At 28.9% G+C, this 26,608-nt stretch overlaps 1 protein-coding gene across 1 annotated transcript in view; it reads left to right on the forward strand.

Moving 5' to 3' along the window:
• The first annotated feature begins 5,539 nt into the window (after nucleotides 1–5,539).
• The window catches only part of LOC135927273 (transcription elongation factor SPT6-like), a 32,517-nt gene continuing 11,448 nt past the window's right edge, over nucleotides 5,540–26,608 (forward strand). The window contains exons 1-22 of the mRNA XM_065463228.1: nucleotides 5,540–5,739; nucleotides 5,809–5,963; nucleotides 6,287–6,415; nucleotides 11,524–11,732; nucleotides 11,976–12,079; nucleotides 12,381–12,590; nucleotides 13,742–14,022; nucleotides 14,481–14,744; nucleotides 15,272–15,440; nucleotides 15,609–15,839; nucleotides 16,135–16,199; nucleotides 16,802–17,009; nucleotides 17,183–17,303; nucleotides 18,087–18,382; nucleotides 22,652–22,868; nucleotides 23,390–23,620; nucleotides 23,886–24,136; nucleotides 24,269–24,625; nucleotides 25,037–25,333; nucleotides 25,530–25,700; nucleotides 25,948–26,144; nucleotides 26,426–26,601. Coding sequence (XP_065319300.1) covers nucleotides 5,586–5,739; nucleotides 5,809–5,963; nucleotides 6,287–6,415; nucleotides 11,524–11,732; nucleotides 11,976–12,079; nucleotides 12,381–12,590; nucleotides 13,742–14,022; nucleotides 14,481–14,744; nucleotides 15,272–15,440; nucleotides 15,609–15,839; nucleotides 16,135–16,199; nucleotides 16,802–17,009; nucleotides 17,183–17,303; nucleotides 18,087–18,382; nucleotides 22,652–22,868; nucleotides 23,390–23,620; nucleotides 23,886–24,136; nucleotides 24,269–24,625; nucleotides 25,037–25,333; nucleotides 25,530–25,700; nucleotides 25,948–26,144; nucleotides 26,426–26,601 — 4,493 coding nt within the window. The 5' untranslated portion in view covers nucleotides 5,540–5,585. The remainder of the gene's footprint in view (nucleotides 5,740–5,808; nucleotides 5,964–6,286; nucleotides 6,416–11,523; nucleotides 11,733–11,975; nucleotides 12,080–12,380; nucleotides 12,591–13,741; nucleotides 14,023–14,480; nucleotides 14,745–15,271; nucleotides 15,441–15,608; nucleotides 15,840–16,134; nucleotides 16,200–16,801; nucleotides 17,010–17,182; nucleotides 17,304–18,086; nucleotides 18,383–22,651; nucleotides 22,869–23,389; nucleotides 23,621–23,885; nucleotides 24,137–24,268; nucleotides 24,626–25,036; nucleotides 25,334–25,529; nucleotides 25,701–25,947; nucleotides 26,145–26,425; nucleotides 26,602–26,608) is intronic.

A 26,608-nucleotide genomic window follows, 5' to 3' on the forward strand; every position in this document is an offset into this window, starting at 1 on the left:
AAGAGTTATTTATAAGGATTGGAGATTATAAATAGGTTAGGATAAGAATATTTAAATATTTGAATATACTTGGTTATCTACTTAATTATTGGTTATGAAAGAAAAATATGAGTATAAAAAATTGTAATGTAAGTACTGACAAAAATTGTGAGTATGTTCAAAATAAATATACAAGTTGAGTATCTTGTAGAGATTTCATTAAGTAATTGATAATATGATGAAAATTGATAAGGTAATCTAAAAAATAAAGAAAGGATTAAGTGAAATAAAAAGTTAACCTGAATCTTGAGAAATGAAGTAACATTGGAAATGTGAATTATTTTTTTTATTCACATCATTTATTTCATTCATATTTAGAAAGTTGGAATATTGTTTATATCAATTCAAAGACGATTTTTCAAATCTCTCAATCCATGTTAGGTATGTGTACACATCAATTCTCTAAATTCAATTCATCTGTTTGTATAAAATAAATATATACCGATGACATGACGTAGCAATGACATGACGTAGCGATGACATGACGTCACGATGACGTAGTGAGGACATCGGAAAATTATAATATAGATATGATCTAATTTCATATTTTTTATGGTCATATTCAGTTGAGGAGACTCCAGATTAGATCTTGAACATAAAGAATTAACATAAAATGGAATTACTCTTATGGGAAAAAGTTTTCTATGATTTTTAAAATTTCAATTCCAGAATAAATAAATATCTTCAATGTAAATAAATAATTATTTTTATTTTTTTATCTAAATTAATAATGCATATATATTATTAGATCGACAATTTATTGATTAAATAAAGATCTATTGTATATATATAGGAAAGTCAGCTGTAGCTCCATTATGTAATTTCAGGTCGACTAATTGTCTTATCGGTCATTATATTAAGTTATTTAATTGACGTGAAAACCACAAAATGGCGCTAAACTTTCTCCGATGCATATACTAATTATATGCATTTAAAACATGAGTCCAATCTAATAGTATATACACACTATTGTTTTAAGCATAACCTATATAATATTTTTACTTTTTTTCTTTTCTTTTTAGCTTTCCCCTTTTCTGGTGGTAAGATCCTTCAAGATCTCTCTAAACGTTATGTTATTCATGCTATCTCTTTTATCTAATTTATATTTCTTCATATTGGCTCAGAATTCACTTATAAATGCATAAACATAATTGTATGATATGACCCATAATATGATCTATCTGGAGGTCCAAGGTATATTCACTTGCAAACTACAAGCAAATCATTGTGCCATAGTAGACATTAAACATAGTAATAGTGTATATTATTCTGCTTTGTCTTCAATCCATTTATTTACTCCACATCAATTATAGTTTCGTACGCCTACAGAATTTTTATTTCAACCTAAACTTGCCAGCTGCCCGAATAATTATAAAACCATATGGAATAAATCGCAAACATAAAATATTTATTTAATGTTATGCATTGAATTTAAATATACACCATTAACTTGATAAATGAAAATATATTTAATTCTATTTACTATAATATAAAAATTAATATATAATATTTTCCGCCTCCTAATATTTTTTAAGAATATATTTTTCTAAATTCATTTTATAATTATGATGAAGGGGAAAATTTAAAGGAAATATAACTTTAGATCTCTTTTAGGCACGGGCAAGGTTGCCAGGTAAAAAGGATTCATTGTGGTAGATTTTTGGAAAAACCCCCTTTTCACGGCGTGGTTAAAAAGAAACAAATTCCTAGCCATTAGGAAATTAATTTTCTAATATTTATTTAAATATAGTAGAATATTTTTCTTACAATGATGATAGTTTATCATTGTAAAACTTATTATGACCGCTAATTATATAAAATCCTAACTTTCATTGGTTTTCATATAAAGCATAAGAGATTTAAGAACAGGGGATTCTGGATTCAATGGAAAGAGGTATTGTAAATATTTTTTTAGGCAATAAAAAATATTTTTTAAAAATTTTCAAAAACATGATTTTTGAATAAAATTCAGAATGTGGAAGTTTTTTGTGGTTTATTTCCGAAATATAAAAAATGTAGAATTATGGTAGTTACTTTGAGTGTAACAGATGTAGAGCTGACAACCCTGGCTATGGATAGAGCTCTAATTAATAAGAATGTTGCAGGATACGAGCATAATATATACCACGCCAACTTACATTTCCTCATGCCTGACATATCCAAGGATCTAGGGCATCTTATTACTTCATAGACCTATAATTAATATTTTTTCGCCATCGACAAAGACACACCATAAATATAATCAAAATTATATCCGCTGTATAATATATTCATTTTTGGTATTTCAGTAACTTATTAATATATATTACTCTTATTTCTTCTTATCATATTTATTTAGATTGGTTTATGTAGTAATACCAACTACTAATTATAAACAATACGACCACTGATTTATATTTCAATTTATTTTTAAAATCAAATTTTTTATTTTTATTTTTCGAATGTTCGATTCTATTTTTTAATATACAATATACATAATTAATCATTTATTAATTTATTACATTTCCTTCAAACAATTTAAAGTTAGATTTCTTCAATAAACCTCTTTGTAGGTTTACGGTTTCTTGATGAGCAACGTAATGTGGTATTTGTATTTGTGTTTGTATTTGCTTCATTCACTGGCACAACCATTTCTGTAACTTCCAAAGAACTTTCATGATTTGGGATAACTAAACGATTTCTTAACTGATCTGCATGCTTCCGTAATGTTTTCCCGGAAGATTCAACAATATAAGAATAAAGTCCTATTCTTTCTTTAATTACTCCCTCTCTCCAACCATTGGTATTTTCATTATTTAACCATATAGGTTGTGAGATTTCAAATTCTCTTTCCTTTGAATGTAAATCATGATGAAGGCTTTGTTTATCATTAGCCCTTACTATTTCGTGTTCGGCATTTGGTCGGATCCAATCCAGACTTGTTTTCAATTGCCTCCCAAACATAATTTTAGCAGGAGATCTCCCTGTGGAACTATGCTCTCCCAATCGGTAGGTTGTTAAAACCTGTGTCATAGCTTCTTCGGGATCGCTAATTGAATCTCTCGTTGCATAATACCGACCTTTCAAAGTTCGTACTGTACGTTCAGCTAATCCGTTAGTTTTTGGATGATAGGGTGCTGAACGTATATGACGTATGTTATTTAAATCACAATACCTACGGAATTCTCCTGATAAGAATTGTGGTCCTTTGTCTGACACACTGTACTTGGGTATTCCAAACCTAGCAAACCATTTATTTAGTCGTTTTATCATAGCATCAGCAGAGGTATTCTGCATTAGATCAACTTCTAACCATGGTCTATTTTTCTGGCATCCAGAACATATTTTGATAAAATTTTCTATATCAACATCACATCTGGGCCACCAACAATACAATCTAAAAATAGATTTCATTACATTTTCCCCAGGATGTCCCCAGTGAATCATTCCTAACACTGCATTTCTTAATTTATTAGGAATAACCAATCTCCCATTCCATTCTATAATATCACGATTGACAGAAAGCTCTTCCCGTCGATTATAAAAATTAACTATTTCTTTATCTTTATGACGATCAAAGTTTCGCCAACTTTGCTGAATATGTATTGCTACTTTTTTTAATATTAAATCTTGCTTCGACTCTTTTCGTAGAATATTTTCTGACAATTGCATATCATCTAAATTAATACTTCGAATATCCAAAGCATGTTTAGAATCTTGATTCTCTTCCGAAATTTCTTGGTGTTTATTAATCAAATCTCGAATTCTAGGATCTAGTGTTATGCAACATTTTTCTTTTTCAATATTGTTGACCAAATTGCGTACTTGTTTAATCATAACCTGACGAGGCATTTCTAAATTGAATGCTATAATCCATGGTAATCCGAAAAGAGGCACCCCAGTTGTATTCATTATTACCACTGGTAGAGTCCTTGTCTGTGATCCAATCCTAACATTGACTTGGGTCTCGCCCTTGACGTCTAACGGATGATCACCATATGCAGTCAATGGACTGGTTGGCCTAATTTTTGGTCGCCCAATACTTGTCCATATATCAATTCCTATCAATGACGCTTGTGCACCAGTGTCAAAATCAAATTCAACATCTAACCCATTTATCTCTGCAGTTAGTTTTGCTCGATTCTCTCGATTTTGTTGAATCTTCCAAATATTATGAATAGAATCACTTGATGACACTCTTATATAGTTTAAATTCTTTGATTTACAGCAAACTGCAAAATGACCAATTTTTTTACATTTATTACATGCCGCATTTGTAGCTGGACATCTCACTTTTCGGTTATGAATAAAACCACATTTATAACATTTAAGTTTATTATAATCTTTATCATTATTATTATTGTAGTTATTATTCTCTTTATCAAATGTATTATTATACTTGACTTTATTATAGCCTTTATCAATTGTAGTCGTCGTTTTTATTGGATGTTTATAATTATTATCATTATCATTTCTTTTGTTATTAACATTTATCTTATTAACAACTGGCATATTTTTATTTGCCATTTCTTTATCTGCTCGCTCAGAAGCTAATGCCAGATCAAGAATAAATTGAAAAGTCAGTACATTATTATCTCTATCAAGACCGTCGGGATAACATTATTATCTCTATCAAGACCGTCGGGATACAAAGCTCTAAGATCTCTTTCCAATCCCGGTATTTCCATGCCAACCATAAACTGATCACGTAAACGCTCTTCAATATCATTAAGATAATGACAACGCTTGCCAATTTTTCTAATTTTATCTGCAAATTCAGTTATGGTTTCAGTTGTTCTCCGTAATCTAACGAAATCAAATCTAGAAGCAAAAGCTGTTGACGTCGGTTTAAATAGTTTAAAACATATTGACTTAATTTCCTTAAAAGATAAAGTTTCGATCGAATCAGGATAACAAAAACGGTCCACCAACTCAATATTCTTATTGCCAAAAAATGTTAAAAATATATCTTTATATTGACATTCAGATGGGCTTACGTTTTTTAACCGAAAACTGGCTTCCCATTGAGAAAAATATCTGTGAATAGAAGTATCCAACTCGAATTTATCAAATTTAATCGTAGATAAATCCGCTATTTTTTTTGAATCTCCATTTAAGGAATTATTTTCTCCATTTAAGGAATTATTATCTCCATTTAAGGAATTATTTTCTCCATTTATCGTCGCCATTTGTAGTAATACCAACTACTAATTATAAACAATACGACCACTGATTTATATTTCAATTTATTTTAAAAATCAAATTTTTTATTTTTATTTTTCTAATGTTCGATTCTATTTTTTAATATACAATATACATAATTAATCATTTATTAATTTATTACAGTTTATAAATGCTTATGTTTACCTTTTTTGTATTCCTAATTTATTTATAGCGTATTAAAATATATTTAGATAAAAATAACCGATTTGTGAAACATGTTACACAAATATATCATAAAAAAATTATGAAATATGTAAATATTTCAATTAAATAAATTCTATATTTTTAAAAAATTATATTTTATCTTGTTTGTAATTTCAATCGAGATTTCATAAATTATTAGCATGTCAGATTATGTTGAATCAGAAGCTGAACTATCTTTAGATGAAGATGAATTAATTCATCCACAAATCATAGATAAAAATTTATTAAATGATGAGGATGATTCAGAAGAGGAGGAGGGTGAGGATTTGGACAAAGATTTAGAGGATTTAATAGGTTTTTAGAAAAATTTACGATATATTTTATTATCAATAATTGTTTTGGAATGAATAAATTAATCTTAAGACGATAATGAAGATATAGTTGATAATCATTCAGACCTTAGTAGCACAGATGGGGAGAATCTTGAACATAAAAAAAGGAAGAAGAAAAAAAATATTTCTGATGCAGAATTAGAAGAAGAAGACTATGAGCTGATTGAAGAAAATTTGGGAATAAAAGTAACTTATTGCATGTATATTAAATTGTTTCAGCATTTAAATAAAACCTTAATTGCTATAATTTTATATATAAGCTATATCAAAATTTTTTTAAAAAATATTATTGAATCAGCTCTTTAATAATCAAATTGTTATCAATAATGTTTAATTGTAATAGATTTTAAAAATAATTTTTTCCTAGCCTGAATGTGCTCAATCTTTAACATTTATCTATTTACTATTATATGAAGATCATAAATTAGTATTAAGATACTGTTATTAAATCCTAATAATTTTTCTTTTATTTGACTGTTCCAATGCCTTAATATTTATCACTAAATTAGGTAAAAAGGAAAAAATTTAGAAGAATACGGATGGATAGTGGAGATGAAAGTACAGGCCATCACTCAGACAATGAAAAAGGGGCTAAAAAAAGTGACTCCAGAAAAATTATTGCCGAACAATTATTTCAGGTAATATAATACATTAGTTTTCAAATTTATCAATTAGGTATTCTTATTTTAAGCCAATATACTCATAATTATATTCATATTATTACTTATTATAATTTAACCAGATACCTGTAGGTAAGAATTTTAAGCCTGGCCAAGATTTGAAAAAAATCCATTTAAAAGCTTGACCCAGAATTTTTATATTTTTCAAGCCTGGTAGCCAGACCTGGAATTTTATTTTTAATAATTTTTTTTGGCTCAGTATCAAATTCTTAAATTTTTTAAATTTAAATAATTTTGTAGTGTTTTAAAGGGGAATTGAAAATATGCACAGTTAATGATATTAAATACACTATGATATGATTTCAACTGATTAATAGAAACAATTTAAATTTATTATATAAAAAGCTGGACTTAGATTTTTTTCCCTCGTTTGTGTTGGGTTCAGGGCTGGGCCTCTAAGTTTCTGATTTCAACAATTTATTCTTAAGATAATTTTTATTTCATTCTAAATATAATTTTTTCTCTCTTTTTAGTCTTAAATGCAATATGATTAATGCCAAAAATAGTAGTGACCAAGTAATATAAAGCTTGTTATAAAGATTTTTTCATCAGTATTAAACTATATAATTTGAACCCTCCATAAATTTATAAGTGGGCTGATCCATGACAAATTCACCAAGAAAATGAGATATACTTTGAAAAACAAATGAAACTTGAAATGATGTTATATAGAGCCCAACTTAAAAAAGATAAAAATTATGTATGATACTATAAGATCAAAAAACAATAGAAATATATTCATTTTTTTGTAATTTATAATAAAAACGAGTAAATGTTTATATATTATTAAAATCCTTGAAACATTTAGTATGAAGTGTGATTTGACATGTTTGGCATATATATTTTGAGTGCTGGCAATATCTGCATCTACGTCTTTTTCCATCTATAATTTTGGATAAATAATTTCCAGATGAATCAGTAAGGTTTTTGTTCTGTAATGCAAACTGGCTTGTGTGCCCTGTACTTAAATTTTTTTCCATTTTTTATTGGTGTTCAAAGGAATTAGTAACTTCTCGCCTAAATGCAAGCAATCTCTTCTTCCCATCTCAATTCATAAATTTTCCACGTATTTACCAAAGCTACATCGATAAAATTGTTGAATATTGGCCACCACCCTTTTTTTCTCTCTTTTTATTCTATAGTAGATATGGGATTATCACACAGATCAACTCCATCAATGTGTTTGTTATAAGCAGTGATCATATTTGGTTGAGGAATTTTTATTTTAAAAGATATTTTCTTGGAATACCTCGTCACCACTATATTATAATTCCAACAAACTATAAATATTTCGTTTAATTTTTCGAACCTATAATCATAATATCCTCTTTCTTTTTTGCTACAGCATTTATAGATTCAACTGGGCAATGCTACATTCTATTATCCCTCACAGTTCCAATTGTAAAATATCCCATTTGTTTTAAGTATGACAAAAGTTTTGGGGTATAGAAATTATCAAAATATATGATAATTTGGTTTTGTAAGGCCTAACTTTATAAAATCTATCATGTATATGTTTTTAGTATTGTCTGTCAAATGAATATTATATTTCAAATTTAGTAATTTTAATTGGGTCATTGTATTCCGGATTATTGGAATAGAAATATCACTATTATAGACAATACATCTTTTACTGTGGGAACGAATGATATCCAGTAAATAATAGAATTTCAATAAATCTCTTAATATCTGGGATGGTTATACATTATTAGACCTATTCATTTGTTTTGCATAAATATTACTTTGATCTACAATTATGGAATATAAGTCTTCGCCTAAAATTAAAAATATCTGATGGATTTTTATTATGCAAATTGTCTTAAAGTTTTATTTTATCTTCATTTTCTCCATTGAAAGGGATTGTAGAATATAACGTATCTGTTTTCTCCATTTTAAATGGCGAGAAATTACAGAATAGCTTCTTGTAGCAGATGGTTCTGGAATGTCGTCATCAATTGAATTATAAATCTCCAATTCACCGTATCGGAAGGTAAAACTCCGTCATTTGTTAAGTCATTTTAGAAACGATTCATTTAAAAATTTTAATAAAAAATTAAATATTTATTTTATAGAATCTTGATTTTTTAATTAGTCATCTATTATTTTGATAATTTTGATTGAATTGACAAAACATGTTCAGCAAAGAGGGTACAAATAATTTAAAATTTTTATGAATAATTTTAATTTACGAATATTTATGAACCGAATATTTGCGAATAATTTCATATAATTAGGTCGAGATAAAAAATTATAAAAGAAACATATTATTCGATTCTCAGGGGACTCAAAATTATTTTCAAAAGACCTTTTTTTGGGTATAAAAATTTTTTTCAAAACTATCAGGGGGCTCGAGCCACCTCCCCTCTCCCAACCTTAGTAATGGTAATAGTTTTAAGTATAATATAAAAAAATTATAATTCATTATGTTAAATTTGATTTGTTTGAATTTTTTAAAATAGGTTAATGGTGCATATATGCACCCAGGCGCCTAACCAATCCCATTTCAAATTTGACTGTTTTCATAAATATCATTTTAAGCTAATAAAAATTTTACCCTCCACTTCCTCCCCCCCCCCCCAATCAAAATTTTATAAATATTTGAATATCAATTTTCCAACATAAAACTTATTTTTTATAAATAATTTTATTAAAATTTCCTTTCCTTACACTAACATTATTACAAAAATATTAATAAAATGGAAAAATTTTAAGTCAAAGAGATTGAAATCAAATGGTAATTTAGTTTATTATTATATATAATTATTTTATTAAATTCAAAATTATTAGTAAGTTAGAATTAATAAGTATTTTTAATATTAATTATTAATAAATATCTATAATTTTTTTAAATATTTTATTTACTTCGATTTTGTAGAACAGAAGAAATAGAAATACAAAAGTTAAATAAGGCTGAGCATGAAAAAAAGTAATGTGTCTTCAGAAGCGATTACTAAAAAAACTTGTTTTTTAAATTATTTTCTAGTAAATATTTTATAGTTTTGTTAAACGCCTCGTTTTGAGCCGATTTTTAAAAACGGCTAACTCAGTTATTTATCCAGAAAGATATTATGCAAGCCTGAAAATTTTGCTCATAGAAGGAGCAAGGGTCTAGACATATAGTATCGAAATTTCGAGGTTTAGTTAATATTTTTCTGGCGAAAATATTGAGTTAGCCGTTTTTAAAAATCGGCTCAAAACGAGCCGTTTAACAACATTAATATTTTATACACACTACTATTTGTATTTTCAATAAAAAAATTATATTCTACTTATATTGTATGAGATTTTAAGCTGAGGCTAGTTTTAAAGCAAATTTTATAAAAAAATGACATTAAACTTTATTTCAACTTCACATTTAAAAAACTTTATTAAATATACAAAATAGGCTTGTAATATCCATTAGCACGAATTAGTAAATAATAGTTACAAATATAATTATTAAATTATGAATAATTTAATGGAATAGCTAAATTCCCCCCCTTCCCATAAGAAAATCCTGGATACGCCACTGTATGCACCAGTCAACTTTATATGGTTACCAATTAAAATTTTAATTATTTAAAATTTCAAAAATGATTGATAAATATTGATATATTTATAAAAAAAATATATACACTAGTTTTCATCGAAGTAATTTCATAATATGCTCGTGAGATCACCTAGAAGACTTTGCATTTTAGACCTCATAAATTCGCCATGTTTGTGGGCTTCAAAATAAATTTTTTTCTTATTTTTCTTTTCCAGTTTTGAGGTACAATGTCTAAACTATATAAAAACCTTTTTTATTATTTTTTAAAATAAAAACTACTATGTTTAAAAATGATATATAGGAAACGGTGTATATATGCACCGTTAACCAGTAATGGGTTAAATAATTATTAAAGTTATAGGCTCTAGCTCATTATATCCAGTGTTATGGGTTCCAATACTATTACAATCTAGTTTAAAAATCTCAAAGCTCGATAAATATTGTCCAAATGTATAAATTAAAATTATATATATAATTTTTTGGCCCTTAAGATTCACTCAAAAAAATATAAATAATTTCAAAAAATTCTTCAGTCAAAATATCCAGTATAAGAAAAAAGATATTTTGAACTAGCTCCACTTTAGAATCATTAAACTCACCAGATATGTTTATCACCAATATATTCAAGTAAGAATGAGAATGGGGGAAAAGTTATTTCATTTTTTTTGTAATTTTAGGAATTAAAAACTGAATATATAGGCCTTTCTAAACATTATTCAATCATTGTACAATAATAAATATAGTTATATATAACAGAGACCTATTGGGGTAGTGATGCAAAATGCCTCCATTTGTGCCGATTTTCAAAAACGGCTATTACCCAGGATGTAAGCCTCAAAATTTTGTTCATAGACTTAGACAATATTTTTCTGGCTAAAATATTGAGTTAACCGTTTTTAAAAGGTGGCTTAAATGGAACGATGTTGCTCAGGAAATTATAAAAAAAATTGAAATATTTGACTATTTTTCGTAAAAATTTATAATACATTTGATTATTTATAATGTAAAATGAAAAAAATTTACAATTATTTTTTAATGACAGTCTATATTTATTTTTCATTTTTTAATATGAGGTTTTTTTTTATTCCTAAAATTATGAAAAACAAAATAATTTTAAATTTTTTATTTCCTTCATTTTAATTTTTTATTTAAATATATTGGTAATAAGCATATCTACTAGCAAGTTTCGTTGTCTAAAAGTGAGGTATTATCTCATTATTGCCTCAAACGTAAATAATTTGCTAATAATATTTTTAAGGCTTCTTGAATAGTTAGAAAATTTTATTTATTAATTAGAACCATATATTTATGAAGTAATTTTGAAACCGATTTGTATTGGACCTTAAGAGTCTATAACTGGATTCATTTGAGGTAGAGCTTTAAAAATAGATTTTTATACAAATTTTACAACACATGTGTAACACCTCTAAGTTAATTTAATTTAAAAAAATCAGTCAAATTGATGTCCGATTGATATGGAGTCACCATTGTTTTAAAAATTGTTCTCATACTTTTTGAATTCAATATACTTCGAAAGGAAAATAGTGACGATGAACAAAATCCCAAAGAAACTTCTCCAAACCATCCCAAAACATTTTCTCGCAAAAATGGCAATCGTAATATTTCGCGTGACGAAGAATTCGGAATAGATGAGGCAGATTTAGCAGAAGCAGATGATTCGGAAATAGATGTAGACGAAGACGATATGGCTGATTTTATTGTTGATGACGCCGCAGAAAGGAGAAGGTAATTTTTGAAAAGACAATTTTTACTATTTTTCATGGCTTTACCATGTAACTTTTTTAGGATTTTAGACTATATTTATAAATGATTCTCACAGTCAAATGAAAATTTGCTTGAGATGAATAGATATCATGTGGATGAGTACTTAAAATTTTCTTCTATAAATTTTAAGTTTTTTATAAACGAATGCATTATAAATTTCATGGTTCGTGTTATAATACGCAATTTTATAATTATAATGTGAAGAACAATGGACGGTGGTCGCAGGCGCAACCAAGCTGGGCAGGATAAAAGAAGAGGAGGTGGTAAATCCTTGAATCACAAAAAATATGGAGCTGGAGGCTTCAATGGTAAGCCTTATATTTTATAACTTTTTGTGTATGACAATTTAAAAAAAATGGAAGAACTCTGGAACTATTCATTATGATTATAAAAATGTAATGTGAGAGTTTTATTTTTTTAGTACTCAACAATTAGCCAGGCATTCATTGCCTGAAATTCCATCACCTATACAGACTACTTTCCTTGTAATGAAAATGTTTTTGTTCAAAAACTGTTTTAGTATGGTTTATATTATATTATAAAATGAATATTCTTACCTATTTTCTATTAAATTTTTTTAAAAATCGATATATAAAAATGACGATTTAGACGATACTTTGCAACAAGCCCAAGACGTGTTTGGCTGTGATTTCGATTTTGGGGATTTTCCTGGGGGTAAAATCGAAGAAGAGGAACTGGAAGACGATTTGGAAGAAGGTGCGGATGGATATGATTCTGCAGAAGAATTTGATGGCTCTGACCTTGATCAACATGATAGCAACCAAAGGGGAAGACGAAAGAGGACCCAAAGGAAAAAAGGTTTTTTTACTATATAGGAAATGATCATTTTTATTAGTATTATGAAGTAATTTCTCTCCAAAAATTTTTTTATCATTGAGCACCTTATGAAATATGATATGTAAATTTTCTGAAAAGTTTAATATTCTTTCGAATCTAACTATTTTGACTAGTTCTCATTAGATAAAAATTAATTTATATTTCAAACTTTTCACATTTCATACACCAAAAAGAATAGCTGAAGCTGATGCACTACTATAATCCATGTTTGATAGTAATTTTTTTTTTGGTAATATTTTATAAAAAAGTTGTTTCATATAAATGGGTTTGGACATTTAACGTTGAGTTTTAAAAACATAACATAAATCTCAATAATACTCAACGTGATTTGATTTGAAGTGGGTAAATTTATTTGTCCTTAATCGAAATCAAAATAGTGAAGGTCATTGTCCGATTTTTGGTCCTCGCCAATGCACTTGTATAAGACCATTTAAAGGAGACCTATTTAAACCGTTCTACTAAATAAAAAAACTGGTTCAAAGTAACGGTTCGATTTTTGGTCCTGACCAATGCAATCGTATTGGAAGTAAAGACCAATCCAAACTGTAGTCCTAAATATAAAAACCTGTCCAAGGCCGGTCTTTTTATTTATTTTTTGTCATATTTGCAAAATAAAAAGAAACTAAAAATTAAACTAATATAACTCTTCTAGAAATAAAATTTACAAAAAATTATATTAATTGAAAAGTAAAGCAAACTTAAATATTAATAAAAGACAAGTCTGGTCCACAGATTATAATATTGTTATATACTAGAAATTAGTTAAATAGCATGAATATTATACTTCTCCACTGGCTTATCTGATTTTATGTTATTTTGGAAAAAGAGGGCGCATAATGAATTTAAATAGTCATACCTTCACCTGACTTGTTCAAGATTTGAGAAAAATATCTAAGTAATTCGGGAAGACTCATCATAGGACAAGATTCCTTTTCATAAATACCATGAAAAAAAGAAAATTTAAAAATATTATTAGAATCAAAGAACTGATATCACACCGTGGCAAACAATATGAAATTTAATAAAATTTTTAATTTTTTTTGTACCTTAATTTTGAAAAATAATGTATGTTTAAGTTGTAGTTGTACATATATTTATATTCACTCAATAAGATGTAGTAACATCGACCTCTCCTGCTTCCCGTTCACGCCTTCTACAAACGCTATATGAGCCTGCCGAGCTAGAAGCTCGTCACCTAACAGCACGGGATGCTGCTATACGTGCCTCGGATGTGCCAGAGCGATTTCTTACTCGTAGCGGAGGCGTTCGACGAACTGCTGCGGATGCTAACGAATTGGAAAGCGAGGCCGATTGGATATTCGAGCGAGCGTTTTCCTGCGGGCCCTTGTCTATTCAAGAAATACCAATGGGTGTTAATAGCGTTCCTAATGAGGTATATAGTATTAATATTAGGTTAAATAAAAGAAAAAAATAAGACAAGAAATAATGCAGGAAACTGGTAGATATTCAATAGATAGAAATTATATTTGGCCTAAAAGTAAATCTAAAACCTTTGATGGGTTTCTATTAACATAATAGATAATAATAATAGACTTTATAGTTGATCAAAGTGACATGCAAATTTGTTTGTTATTTATGATGCATATTGATAAAGAAAATAAATAAATGTTATAAAAAAAGATACATGGAAAAAATTAGAAATTGATTCATGAGATACCACAAATCATGATCTGAATATCTTAAGAAATAAAGTAAAACGAGAAAGAATAACAGGAAAACTAGATATATTAAGAAAGCTTATAAAATAATTGACCAGACTGCTAATTCTGGCAAATATAAACAAAAAAGTATAAAATCCATTACTCCATCCTTTTTTTCATCTCATTTCAGGATCCCATGAATAACCTGGATTACGATGAAAGAAATAATCCCACCAACCAACCCTCCTCATTATTAGCCAACAGCGACCAGGAATTTTATAAGTATTGTCAAGTCGGATTAGACATTAATTATCAACCCAAACCAGTGACTGCTATAGCCAAGATAAGGGAGGTCTTAAATTTTTTCCGCAATCAATCTCTCGAGGTGCCCTTTGTAGCTCATTATAGGAAGGAGTGTTATGAACCTGAACTTAACCTTAGCGATTTATGGAAGGTTGACAATACTCATTTATCTGCTAATTTCTTATTCCGTTTAACTCTTTCTTTCCATTTCATTCTTTTAATGCACTTGTTAGATAAATATATAGAGAAACCAATAACTAGGAATGAAAAGATTTTATTACTACTACAATTATGGAAATTTACCAATTTTATTTCCTTTTTTAAATATCACAATCAACTTAAATACAATTTAATACTAATATTTTGCTGGAAATTTTTTTTACAATCTTATAACCTTGCTCATTCTGTTAAATTGATAACCTTTTTAATTTTTTACAGGTAAATAAAATTTTATATGTAATTTCTGAGGGTTTCAGAATTTGGTTAAAATAATTTACAAGTATTTTTTTGTTCCTTTTTTTACATTTGAAATAAAAATCTAGTGTTTTTTATGTTTTTAGATATTGTTTTTTTTAAAAAAAGGTAAAATGCAAACATAGAATAGTTAATTAAAAAAAAATTAAAGGTTTTCCATATTGATTTGTATTAAAATATTTTATAATTTGAAAAAAAACACAGATTTATCACTGGGACGAAAGGTGGGTAGGTTTGAGGGACAAGAAAAACAATCTGCTAGCCTCCATGGAACAAATTATGTCCTTTTTGGAAGAAGTTAAATACACGTCCTCTGTTGTCAACCCATCCCAACCTATGAATCACGCCTCACTCTTGTCTATCACTTACGAGGGTAAGAAAAAGCCGATAAATAAAAAGAAATAAAGAATAAGGACTGAAAGAAAGGAAGGAAATTAGAGCAAAAGGGAAGAAATTTAATATTTCAAAACATTAGGCCTCCAATTTTATACCCTAAAATAATTTCTAAAATGAATGTTTAAAAAAAAATTTTTTTCCCCAGACCTGCCCATTATAACCGATATCGACTTAATCAAGGTTAAGGCTGCACAGACCATCGAAGAGGTCGAAGACTACAGACATTGGTTCGCGCTTTATTTTGGCCCTCTGATTGAACATATAAAGAAGCTTTCCTTGAATAAGCAAAAGAGAACTACAAAGGATAACGAACAAGAATCCTTAAATATATTCGAATCACTGGATACGGACGCAAACAAAGATAAAGATATAAGCGGTATAGTTTTTCTAATTATATATTAACAGGAGAAAGAAAGAAAGATATTTAAGGTAAAGAAAATTAAATGTTAATTAATAAATTTAAAATATGAATTTTATTTTTTATAAAATTGACAACTCTTCAAGGAAAATTGGAGATACAAATAATATCTCCTTTTTTTATTAATTGCTTTAAATTTATTCATTTCTTTTTATAATATAGTTTTTTTTGACAAAGCGCAGTAGATACATTTTAATACATGCCAAATGTTGATTATTTATTAAACATTTAATGTGTTTGTAAACGTTTGCAGATGACATCGAAGATATAATTCTAGAGAAAGATGGTTCAAGAGTTACAGAACACGTGCTCAAAAAGGTATGTCTTAATTAATTTATTAACCTCTAAAAATTATACAGCCCCCCCCCTTAAACGTGGCTCCCCCTGGATTCCTCACCCCCCCCCCCCCCCTCCCCCAATACCCAAATTTATAATTAAATATTCGCCACAAGATTTTCAAAGGCGTTTGTGACAGATATGGGTTTTTTTTTATAAAAAGTGGAATAATGATAAATACAAATATTATAAACTGGAGGCTTGCAAAGATCGAAATTTTAGGCCCAGCCAGAATCTTGTCAGGGGTTTTTTTTTGAAAGTTTTCTTAGCCTGTCTCTATGGCCCTTTTACCTCAAATTTCCATATTTTGAATAACTTTGCTACATATTTTATGAATTGTTACCGAGAAATAAATGATGCCCGAGTTCTGTAAAAAAAATAAATAAAATTTTTAAGTTTTGGCCGGGTAAGTATATTTTTTTTTGATTTATAAGCCTGGCCCATATTTGACAAAAAAAATGGGCAAGTTTTGGATCGATCTTGCAGGTTTCTGGTATAAACATGCGTAATTACCCAAATTTTATTATATGGCTTTTTTCCCATAAAATGAATAAACATTTCCTTACGACATTTGCATGATAAAGTCGAAGAAAAGAGACTTTTATTCCACTTGCCTGCGTATGGGTTTGGGTCGGGTTGTTACTTCACATTTTGGGATAGCTGCTTGGCAATTCGGTGAAAATTTGAGGGACAATTACCAAAAACATGAGGTCACCCAAACCAACTTGGAACTAACCAAAGCCTTCAGTGCGGAAACTCTTCTAACCACTCATTCCGAAATGATAATTAAAAGTTAGTTGTTTTATTTAACCTTAGGATACATGCTACTTTTTGTAATTTTTATCTATATAAGGAGGTTAAACACATTCTTAAATATGCTATTTAAAATAGAATTTAAATAAAATGATTAAAATTAACGTGAGAAATTTTTAAAAGGATATTTTTTTGTCCCTCATTTATGATAGAAGAAAAAGAAGAGGATATGACCGAAAACAATAACGAGATGCGAGAAATCCAAGTATTTCTAGCTCGAATGGCTCAAAGTTCGGATACAGACGTAGACATTGGCTTGAGCGAGGAAGATAAGTTAGTTCTTTAATACTGTTCGCTTGGCATAATTATAGTTTATAGATATGGAATAGAAAAATAGCAGCTAACTTCTTTTTGTTCTTGTTAAAAAGTTTAAATTGGGGTTGTGTATTTTATCGATCAAATACGATTTGGTCAATTGACTAATAGACCAGTCAAATTCAAATAATGTTTTTTAAGACAATATTGACTTTATTTTGTATATAAAAGTAAAATAAATCTGAAATATCAATTTTATAATATTGGTAAATTCATTGTTACTCTATAATTAATGTTTACTTTCCCTGGCAGAGTCTTGTTTTGATTCATATTCAATATTATCATTTTCTTTAATATTTTTAATCAATTTTCCGGTTGTTGAGGCCTTCAATCGATTTCTTTTTTACGTTTGAACACCAATTTGGGTCGAAATCTGATTGTTTCTTATAGAAGTTAGTAAAATGCCTAATTCTAGTGGTATATCACTACTTCAATAAATTAAATCCACTATTAGTAAGATGCTCTACTTGATATTGGAGATCCAATAGCAGCATTGTGATCACATGCATTTATATGATTTTTATTTTTTCAAACATATTTTTTTACATTTTCTTCACATTTTTTTGGAATATTTGACCAGAACCAAAACTTTCGGTAGAATTTGACCAGTTAATTGACCAACCTGCCAACCCTGGTTTAAGTAAAGCAAATATTTTCTTAATAAGCCTGTTTAATAGTGTGGGGAGAATTAAAAATAAATTCAAACATTTATACATTTTTTTAAAAACTTTATTTTATTAGGCTAACTAGCCGACTCATAATCGCTGCTCGTCGAATTATAGCCACGCGTATAGCCGCCGACCCCTCTGTTCGTCGCTCGGTCCGAACCGCATTTTTTGAACGGGCAAAAATTTCGGTCCACCCTGCCCCAGCCCTTCTTTCCTCTATCGCTTCCTTGACATCTGGCCCTGAATCAGAAACCGACCCCCTTTACGGCTGTCGGTATTTGAAAGGAAAACCGGTGCGGGATTTAATAGGCGATCAATTCTTGAGGATGGCTTGGGGACGGACTCAAGGATACATATCCATAGATTTAGGTTTTTTTTAACAATATATTTAATTGTGGTTTTTTGTAATTTAGGTTGTAAAGTTGAATATATTTTACTTGTAGCTGTGTTAACTACTTTTAACCCTACAAAAATAGTCAAAATTTCATTTAATGATAACTTAATTTTCACTATTAAGATTTATATAATTTCACTATGAATATTTATATTTATTCATTATTTCAGGTATATCAGTTTATCACAATAATTCAATCCAAATATCAACTTTTAGTTCAAAATAAAAATATATTTTACAATAATTTAATAATTCAATTAATGGCGAATCAATTTTTTTCTTTCTTTTAAATTATCCCTCCACGATTAAAATCAACAAAAATAATAACTCTGTTTTTTAATCAATATCTAAAATTTTTCTAAAATATAAAATTATTCAACTGATTGACATTTATCAATCATTTAAAAATAATATTTAAAATATATATGAAATATACGCAATATATATGAAATATACCTCACGTCCGCCTTACAAAAGACCAAGACGTGGAAAAAAAACGCGGAAAATTAAAACTTTTTACATATTTATACGTTCTCTTTTTCTTCCTTTAACATTTCTTCTTCTTCGGTCTCCATAGGATTGTATTTCTTTTTCAAGCCATTATTGTTGATCACTTTAGATATGGTTGTTCCCACTTTGATCGAATTCTGGCTTGTAGTTGATATTCCTCCCACTGTCCTAGCTTGTATACCATGTGATCTTTTAACTATTCCATCATAGTTATTAGGTGGCCACTGCCTATTTCCATATTGTTTACTTCTAGATGCAATCTCGTGTATTTTATTGTAGTTTTGGTAAGCTACCTCCGGCTGTACCCTATTATTTTTCCCACAAAAATAACTAGTTCCCGGAACTTCATCTGTGTCACTAAGATGATCCTCGCGTTCCTGATTTTGTAGCACATGAGTCGGAATATTGCAGTCCTTTATTTGATGTCCGAAACTTTGACAATGGAAGCATCTTTTGAATACATCAGATTTAGGTTTTTTTATTCCCAATTTCTTTTTTTTTTATTATCCTCACATAGATTATTTGTTCGTGCGTCTCAATTTTGTAACTCATTACAAGTTATAGATATTTATTTTTTATTTTAAATAAATACTCAAATTTATTTTAATACAATCAATTAATTTTCTCTTTTAAAATAAAATTACTATTTATTAATTATTTTTTTTAATAATTTTTTTTTAAAATACATAATTATTTATATATGGCCCCTATATAATTCAAATTAAAAGAAAAACAATTTTTACAAAAAACACCACTCGTGTTATTTTCTTAACAAAAATATGTTACTTTTCACTTTTCTTTCCCTAAAATAAGAAAATCACTAATTATTAATAATCATTTTTAATAATCTTTCTCTTTATTAACACATAAATTATTTACTATTACCCCTATGCCATTCAAATTAAAAGACAATTTTCACGAAAACACCATTCGTTTATTTTCTTTTAAAAAAAATATATTTTACTCTTCACTTTTCTTTCCCTAAAAGAAAAAAAAATCAAACATGTATGTTATTTTAAAATAACATAAAAAAAAATTATTTATAAAATAATTTATTCTTTGTTTGTCCCACAAGTGTACATTCCATTAAAATTCGATTTAAATCAAATTAGTGATAATCTTCTCTATATCACATTAACATGATATTAAACAAAATTTCTTTTAAAATGCGACTGATATTAGATTGATTTTAATAAATTACTTTTGGTTCACATAGCTTTATATTAATATTTAAAAAAATGATACATATATCAGATAATTCCAATTAAGTATTTTACTTTCAACAGCAGAAGTATTCTCTCTTCTCTAAGATGATATGTACCCTCTTTCTTTAAATATTTTTTCTCAGTTCTTCATTCATATATTTTTTTTAAATATATATATATACTTTTAATTATCTAGGGTATATTTCTCATTGTTTTTTTTATTTGTATAAATTTTACCACTAAAATTATTTAAGTTTACAAAGAGTTCTGTCCTAAAAAATTCTAGGAACCACAATTCCGTTTTTTATGGACTAATTTAATTCCCCTCTTTATTATATACCCTAATAAAATCGTTATGATGTACTCCCACAGTACCATCATCAAATCGTATGTTACATAATTTATTTCCAATATTATCTATCACACAACCTTTCTCCCACTTCTTTTTATGGTCAAAAAGTCTTCCCCAAATAATTTTCCCCACAGGAAATTTTACATTGATTTTTCCATAAGATACTATATTTTCAATCTCTTTTGACTTAAGAAAACCTAAGCATAATTTGGTTCTTCTACCCAAAAACAATTCAACAGGAGTAACCCCCTCCTTATTCCTTGAATTATTATAATATAACTGGGCTAACCAGACTTCATTTTTTTCTTGTTTAGATTTTCTTAACCAATTTTTCAATATTGCTACCATCCTTTCAGCCTGGCCATTTGAGCTAGGATGATAGGGTGGAGTAAGTATATGTTGTATTTTTAATTCATCACAGAATTGTTTAAAATTTTCACTTATGAAGGCTGGACCTCCATCAGACACTATTTTGTCCGGCAAATCAAATTTTGCAAATAATTCACTTAATTTATTATTAACAATTTTAGTTGTATACCCATGTACTTCAGTATATTCAATCCACTTTGAATATGAATCCACCACTAAAAAATATGATTTTTTATCCAAATCAAAAAAATCAATATGTATACCTTCCCACGGTTTCTTTGATTTTGGCCATACTTGTCCCATCTCTTTACGGGGCATAACGGCACAGGTATTACATGGAACACATTCCCTTGTATTTTTTTCTCTATCATTACCCATCCCAGGCCACCATACATATTCACAAGCCCAAGATTTCATTTTAACTTGACCCTGGTGTCCTGCATGTAATAAATTAATTATTTTAGCACGTAATTTCACCGGAATTACTGCCCTATTTCCCCTTATTACACAATCATCCACCACGGATAATTCTTTTTCATATCTTTGATAAATTTTATAATTATTTTTCATGGTTTTTTTCCCATTAAAAATAATTTTGTTTGTCTCAATACTTTATCTTTTAAAGTATATGATTTGAGATTTTCCCAAGTTGTAGGACCTCCTTTTAACATATACGATAGAGTTCGCACCAATGCATCAGTGACACAGATGAAGTTCCGGGAACTAGTTATTTTTGTGGGAAAAATAATAGGGTACAGCCGGAGGTAGCGTACCAAAACTACAATAAAATAAACGAGATAGAATCTAGAAGTAAACAATATGGAAATAGGCAGTGGCCATCTAATAATTATGATGGAATAGTTAAAAGATCACATGGTATACAAGCTAGGACAGTGGGAGGAATATCAACTACAAGCCAGAATTCGATCAAAGTGGGAACAACCATATCTAAAGTGATCAACAATAATGGCTTGAAAAAGAAATACAATCCTATGGAGACCGAAGAAGAAGAAATGTTAAAGGAAGAAAAAGAGAACGTATAAATATGTAAAAAGTTTTAATTTTCCGCGTTTTTTTTCCACGTCTTGGTCTTTTGTAAGGCGGACGTGAGGTATATTTCATATATATTTCGTATATTTCATATATATTTCGTATATTTCATATATATTTAAGATATTATTTTTAAATGATTGATAAATGTCAATCAGTTGAATAATTTTATATTTTAGAAAAATTTTAGATATTGATTAAAAAACAGAGTTATTATTTTTGTTGATTTTAATCGTGGAGGGATAATTTAAAAGAAAGAAAAAAATTGATTCGCCATTAATTGAATTATTAAATTATTGTAAAATATATTTTTATTTGTACTAAAAGTTGATATTTGGATTGAATTATTGTGAATAAACTGATATACCATAAATAATTGAATAAATATAAATATTCATAGTGAAATTATCTAAATCTTAATAGTGAAAATTAAGTTAATTGAGTAATATTTTAATATTTTTTTTCAAGTTTCCCTTAAGTTTATCCACGTAATATCAAAAAGTGACTAAAATATTACAATTCTTATAAAATTTTTGCTTACCACTATGCTTAAATATTTGAAAATATTTATTTATTTTAGCTCGAAATTTTTTAAATTCGTATTTTATCCTATTTCTAATTCTACTTTTAATTTTGAGATTCACGGAAAATTAGGAAAGTTATCTAGTAGAAATTTATAAAAAAACAAATGATTTACAATTGCTGGTTTTTAAATATTTAACCCGCCATATTACACGTTGGCATTTATCAATTATTAGGCATGACGGAAGAGGATCACTCAAGCTTTTTCGAAGAACTTCGCCCCCTAATTGAAAAAGATGAATTTGGTATAAACGCCAGGTCATGGAATGAGCAAAGGTCCTTGGCGCTCAATGAATGCCTCACCAAATTTCTATACCCAATATTTTCCCAGGAATTGGGAATGAAATTGCTAAGGGAATCGGCAGACAGTGTACTAAATAGTTATGCTTTTAAGTTAGTTTTTGAAATTTTTGCTTTTATAAAATATTTATCCTCACTTTTTAGGTCTTGTAGCGAATAATAAACTATTCATAGATGTTTCTGATCACATTAAAAGAGGTTTGAAGGTGTAAAAAGAATGGCAGCTATGATATAGTGATCAAATAGTCCTCTTTCTATATTTGCTAATTATTTTCTTGTTCTTGGAATCGTATACATTTTTTTTAAGTTATTTGTTTCCATCTATATTTTTCTATTCTTGAACTTTATAGCCTTCTTCATTATCTATACCTTTAAGTTTGTGAATTTTTTTTTAAGAAAAATTGCAAAGGAACAATTTATTTCATTTTATTTTACTTGCATTTTTCTCTCACTTTTTTTATGTCTATTGTTTCTGCTAGTATCTATATCAAACAGCTGATGGATAGGCTACTACTATGCTATATACCTATCCCTCCAAGCATGTACTCTAAAAAAATATTGTACTTATATAATTGCATATATAAAAATATTTCTTATATTTAATGACCTCCCAGGCTGTACTCGGCTCTCAAGGTAGGCCCCTATAAGATAGAGGGACCTCTGTTGGACGAACATCCCGATGAAGGTCCAAACGCTGGAAGGTATCACGCAAACGAAGTCCGGGTTCTGGGACTAGCATATTCGCTCAATAAAATTAACGGGGTGGAAGTAGGAGGGGTGGCGACCGTCGTCGACAGAGATGGTGCTCTAACTGCTACTCTGAGATTGCCGAATATACTTAAAAAGTTTTTAAAAAAAACAAACCCTTTATATGTGTGTTTTTTAAAATAAATATATTCAGACAGGACAAGACCTACAAAGTCAAATTTTTGAATCCTTTTTAAAATTTATAAATAAAGGTGCCTCCATCAAGATATCTTTAACTAATTTTTTAATTATATTAAAGTTATATATTTTTTTCATTATTCTTTCACTTCGGACGTTAATTTACATTCCATATCCATCAAACCTAATTATTAATCCGTGCACCCTTTGTTATAAACCTTTTAGCAAGAGATCGAACTTTTCTGCTCGTGATCGAACCCTGAAAGAAAGCGAGCTGGCCAAGTTACGTACATTTCTGGGTGAACATAGGCCTCACGTTATAGCGGTAGGTACTTGTGAATCTTCACGCCTTTGCTTGACCCTGAGAGAGGAATTAAAAGATATTTGTCTCGATCTCGAACAAACCCTCGAAAATTTTCCTCCAGTGGCGGTCGTGTTAGTTGAAGAAGATCTAGCTAATATAGTTCAACAGAAAAGTAATATATTTTTTTTAAATATTAGGAAATAAATCTCATTTTCAATTGCAACCTAAGCTTAAATATCTTGCAAATAAGTTGCTTAATCTATTTTTTAATACTCTAATTTAATAAACTTTTTTTAAAATTCAGTCTCCCCAAAAGAAAACATACCTAACAAATCCGCTGCCACTATGGCCGCTTCCCAATCCAAAGACCTGAGTTCCGACAGTATACTCAAACATTCCACAAACTCTTCCCTTCTCAAAAAGTCTGCCTCATTGGCCAGGCGCGTTCAAGACCCTCTATTAGAATTCGCTCAGCTTTTTCCTGATTCTAGTCCTTCGGCTAATTGCATGCAATCCAATGATATATTTTGTTTGAAATTAGAACCCCTTCAAGAATTGCTTACAGATTTTACCAACGTGAGGGCGTTTAGTAATAACGATTACGTAACCCCGCAAAATGAGGGTTCTAACGCCACCGAAATAGCTAGGAAACGTCTCGAAAGTTTGAATATTTAATTTTATTCTTCGAAGTTTATATTAGGATCAGTGATGAACTCAATATATAATTTTTCCGTATATTCAATATTCACATCAAGAAATAATTTTTTTTCTTCATTAAATATTAAAACTCATGCCAACACAGTTAATATCAAAGTCCTATATCTTAACCGAATCTTTAAAACTATTATTAAATATGTTCCACAAAAAGTTGAGATCGGCATACATAATGACCCTACAATTTTTCACATTTTCATCACCCATAATCATGCTATTTATTATTTCTGGGGTTTAATATGATATAAAAACCAGCCAAATAATCGCATCTTTTCTTATATATATTTATATTTACTAAGGAGTTTGGCCTATATTATTCAAGGATTAATAGTTTTTTAATTACATTGCCTTATAACAGATCTAGCTTTTACGACAACAAGCCCTACAACTACATCCGATAACTCGCTTTTCGCCTCCGACCTGCATCGGGCTGCTGTTCGTTGCTTCGTTGATCGTATCAACGAGACCGGGGTAGATTTAAACCGTCTCCTGATTCGAGCCCAGGCTCGAACCAGCTCTGAACTTTCCGAAGGGCTTACCCCCAGAGACTGGGCCAACTCTATAGTTCAGTTTGTGTCGGGGCTTGGGCCCAGAAAGGGTGCAGAACTTGTGAAAACGCTTGAGAAACGTCAACAATCTCTAAAATCTGCCGCAGGTTCAGTATTTTTATTTAGACATTGATTCCTAACACATATTATTTAATTTAAAAATTTGTTTGCAAGTAATAGTGGGATATAGTGGGGTGCATGTATTTTAATGTCATAAATAAAACTACTTTCAGTGATATGAACAAATTTTTTGGAATGATTATACTTTAATATTTATAAAAAAATTTTACCTTCTTTGTTCAGGTCTACATCAAGGGATAAGTTACAGTGGTTCAGGTCCTATAGCAGCTTTGCAAAATAGGACGCAACTTGTTACCATGTGTAGCATGGGGCCCAAAGTTTTCGTTAATTGCGCTGGGTTCATCAAAATTGACACGACCGCCTTATCTGCTGCTGAAGAGGAAGGCAGAAACGGTAAGAAACCTGATAAGTTAAAGTTACATACTCTGCTTACACATAATCTAATTTAGTTCTAAAAGCATACAAATCCATTTCTTAAATGACTAGTGCATGGTCTTTACACTTTTATAATGTATCTAAGGGTTTATCTCTGAAAAGAAACAATTATAGCATTTATAAAGTTGTAGTACCAATAATATTACATAGCTAGTTAAATATCCAATTTTTGTATAAATTAATTCCTCATTTCAATAATAAAAAGCCGGTTCAGACTATTATGTAGAAATTCTTGATTCAACCAGAATCCACCCTGAAACTTATGAATGGGCACGTAAGATGGCGGTCGATGCTTTGGAGTACGATGAAGACGAGGAAGAGAATGAAGAAGCTGAAGAGGAGAATGAGGAGGACGAAGAAGAATATGAACGAAAGAAAGGAAAGACTGGAAAGAAAAATAAGGTTATATATGAAATAAACTAATTAGTATTACTGAAAATGGAAACCATTATACAATTTTTTTTGGATAACCTATAAAGTTGATCCTTTTTTTGAAATAATAAGCTTAGCAATTTTTAAAAGTCAATTGAAAAATAATAACTAGTTCTATATTTTTAATCAATTCAATATGATCAATATTATGTAAAAAGATTTTAAAAGAAATAAATATGAGGATTTTTTTTACAAGATTTCGATTCATTAATTAAAACGTATTTCCTTTCAAATTTTTTCATAAAAAATAGAAAGCCACAAAGCCTCGAGGCCCACTCGATCCGGCTTCAGCCCTAGAAGAAATATTCGAATGCCCCGACAAGCTAAAAGATTTAGACCTAGACGCCTTCGCCGAAGAGTTAACCCGCCAGGGCTTTGGCAATAAAACAGCCACGTTGTACGATATACGATCTGAACTCACTAATCGGTTAATT

The sequence above is a fragment of the Gordionus sp. m RMFG-2023 genome, chromosome 3, assembly GCF_954871325.1.
Source record: "Gordionus sp. m RMFG-2023 chromosome 3, tfGorSpeb1-WG-v2, whole genome shotgun sequence".
Classification (NCBI taxonomy): domain Eukaryota; kingdom Metazoa; phylum Nematomorpha; class Gordioida; order Chordodea; family Parachordodidae; genus Gordionus; species Gordionus sp. m RMFG-2023.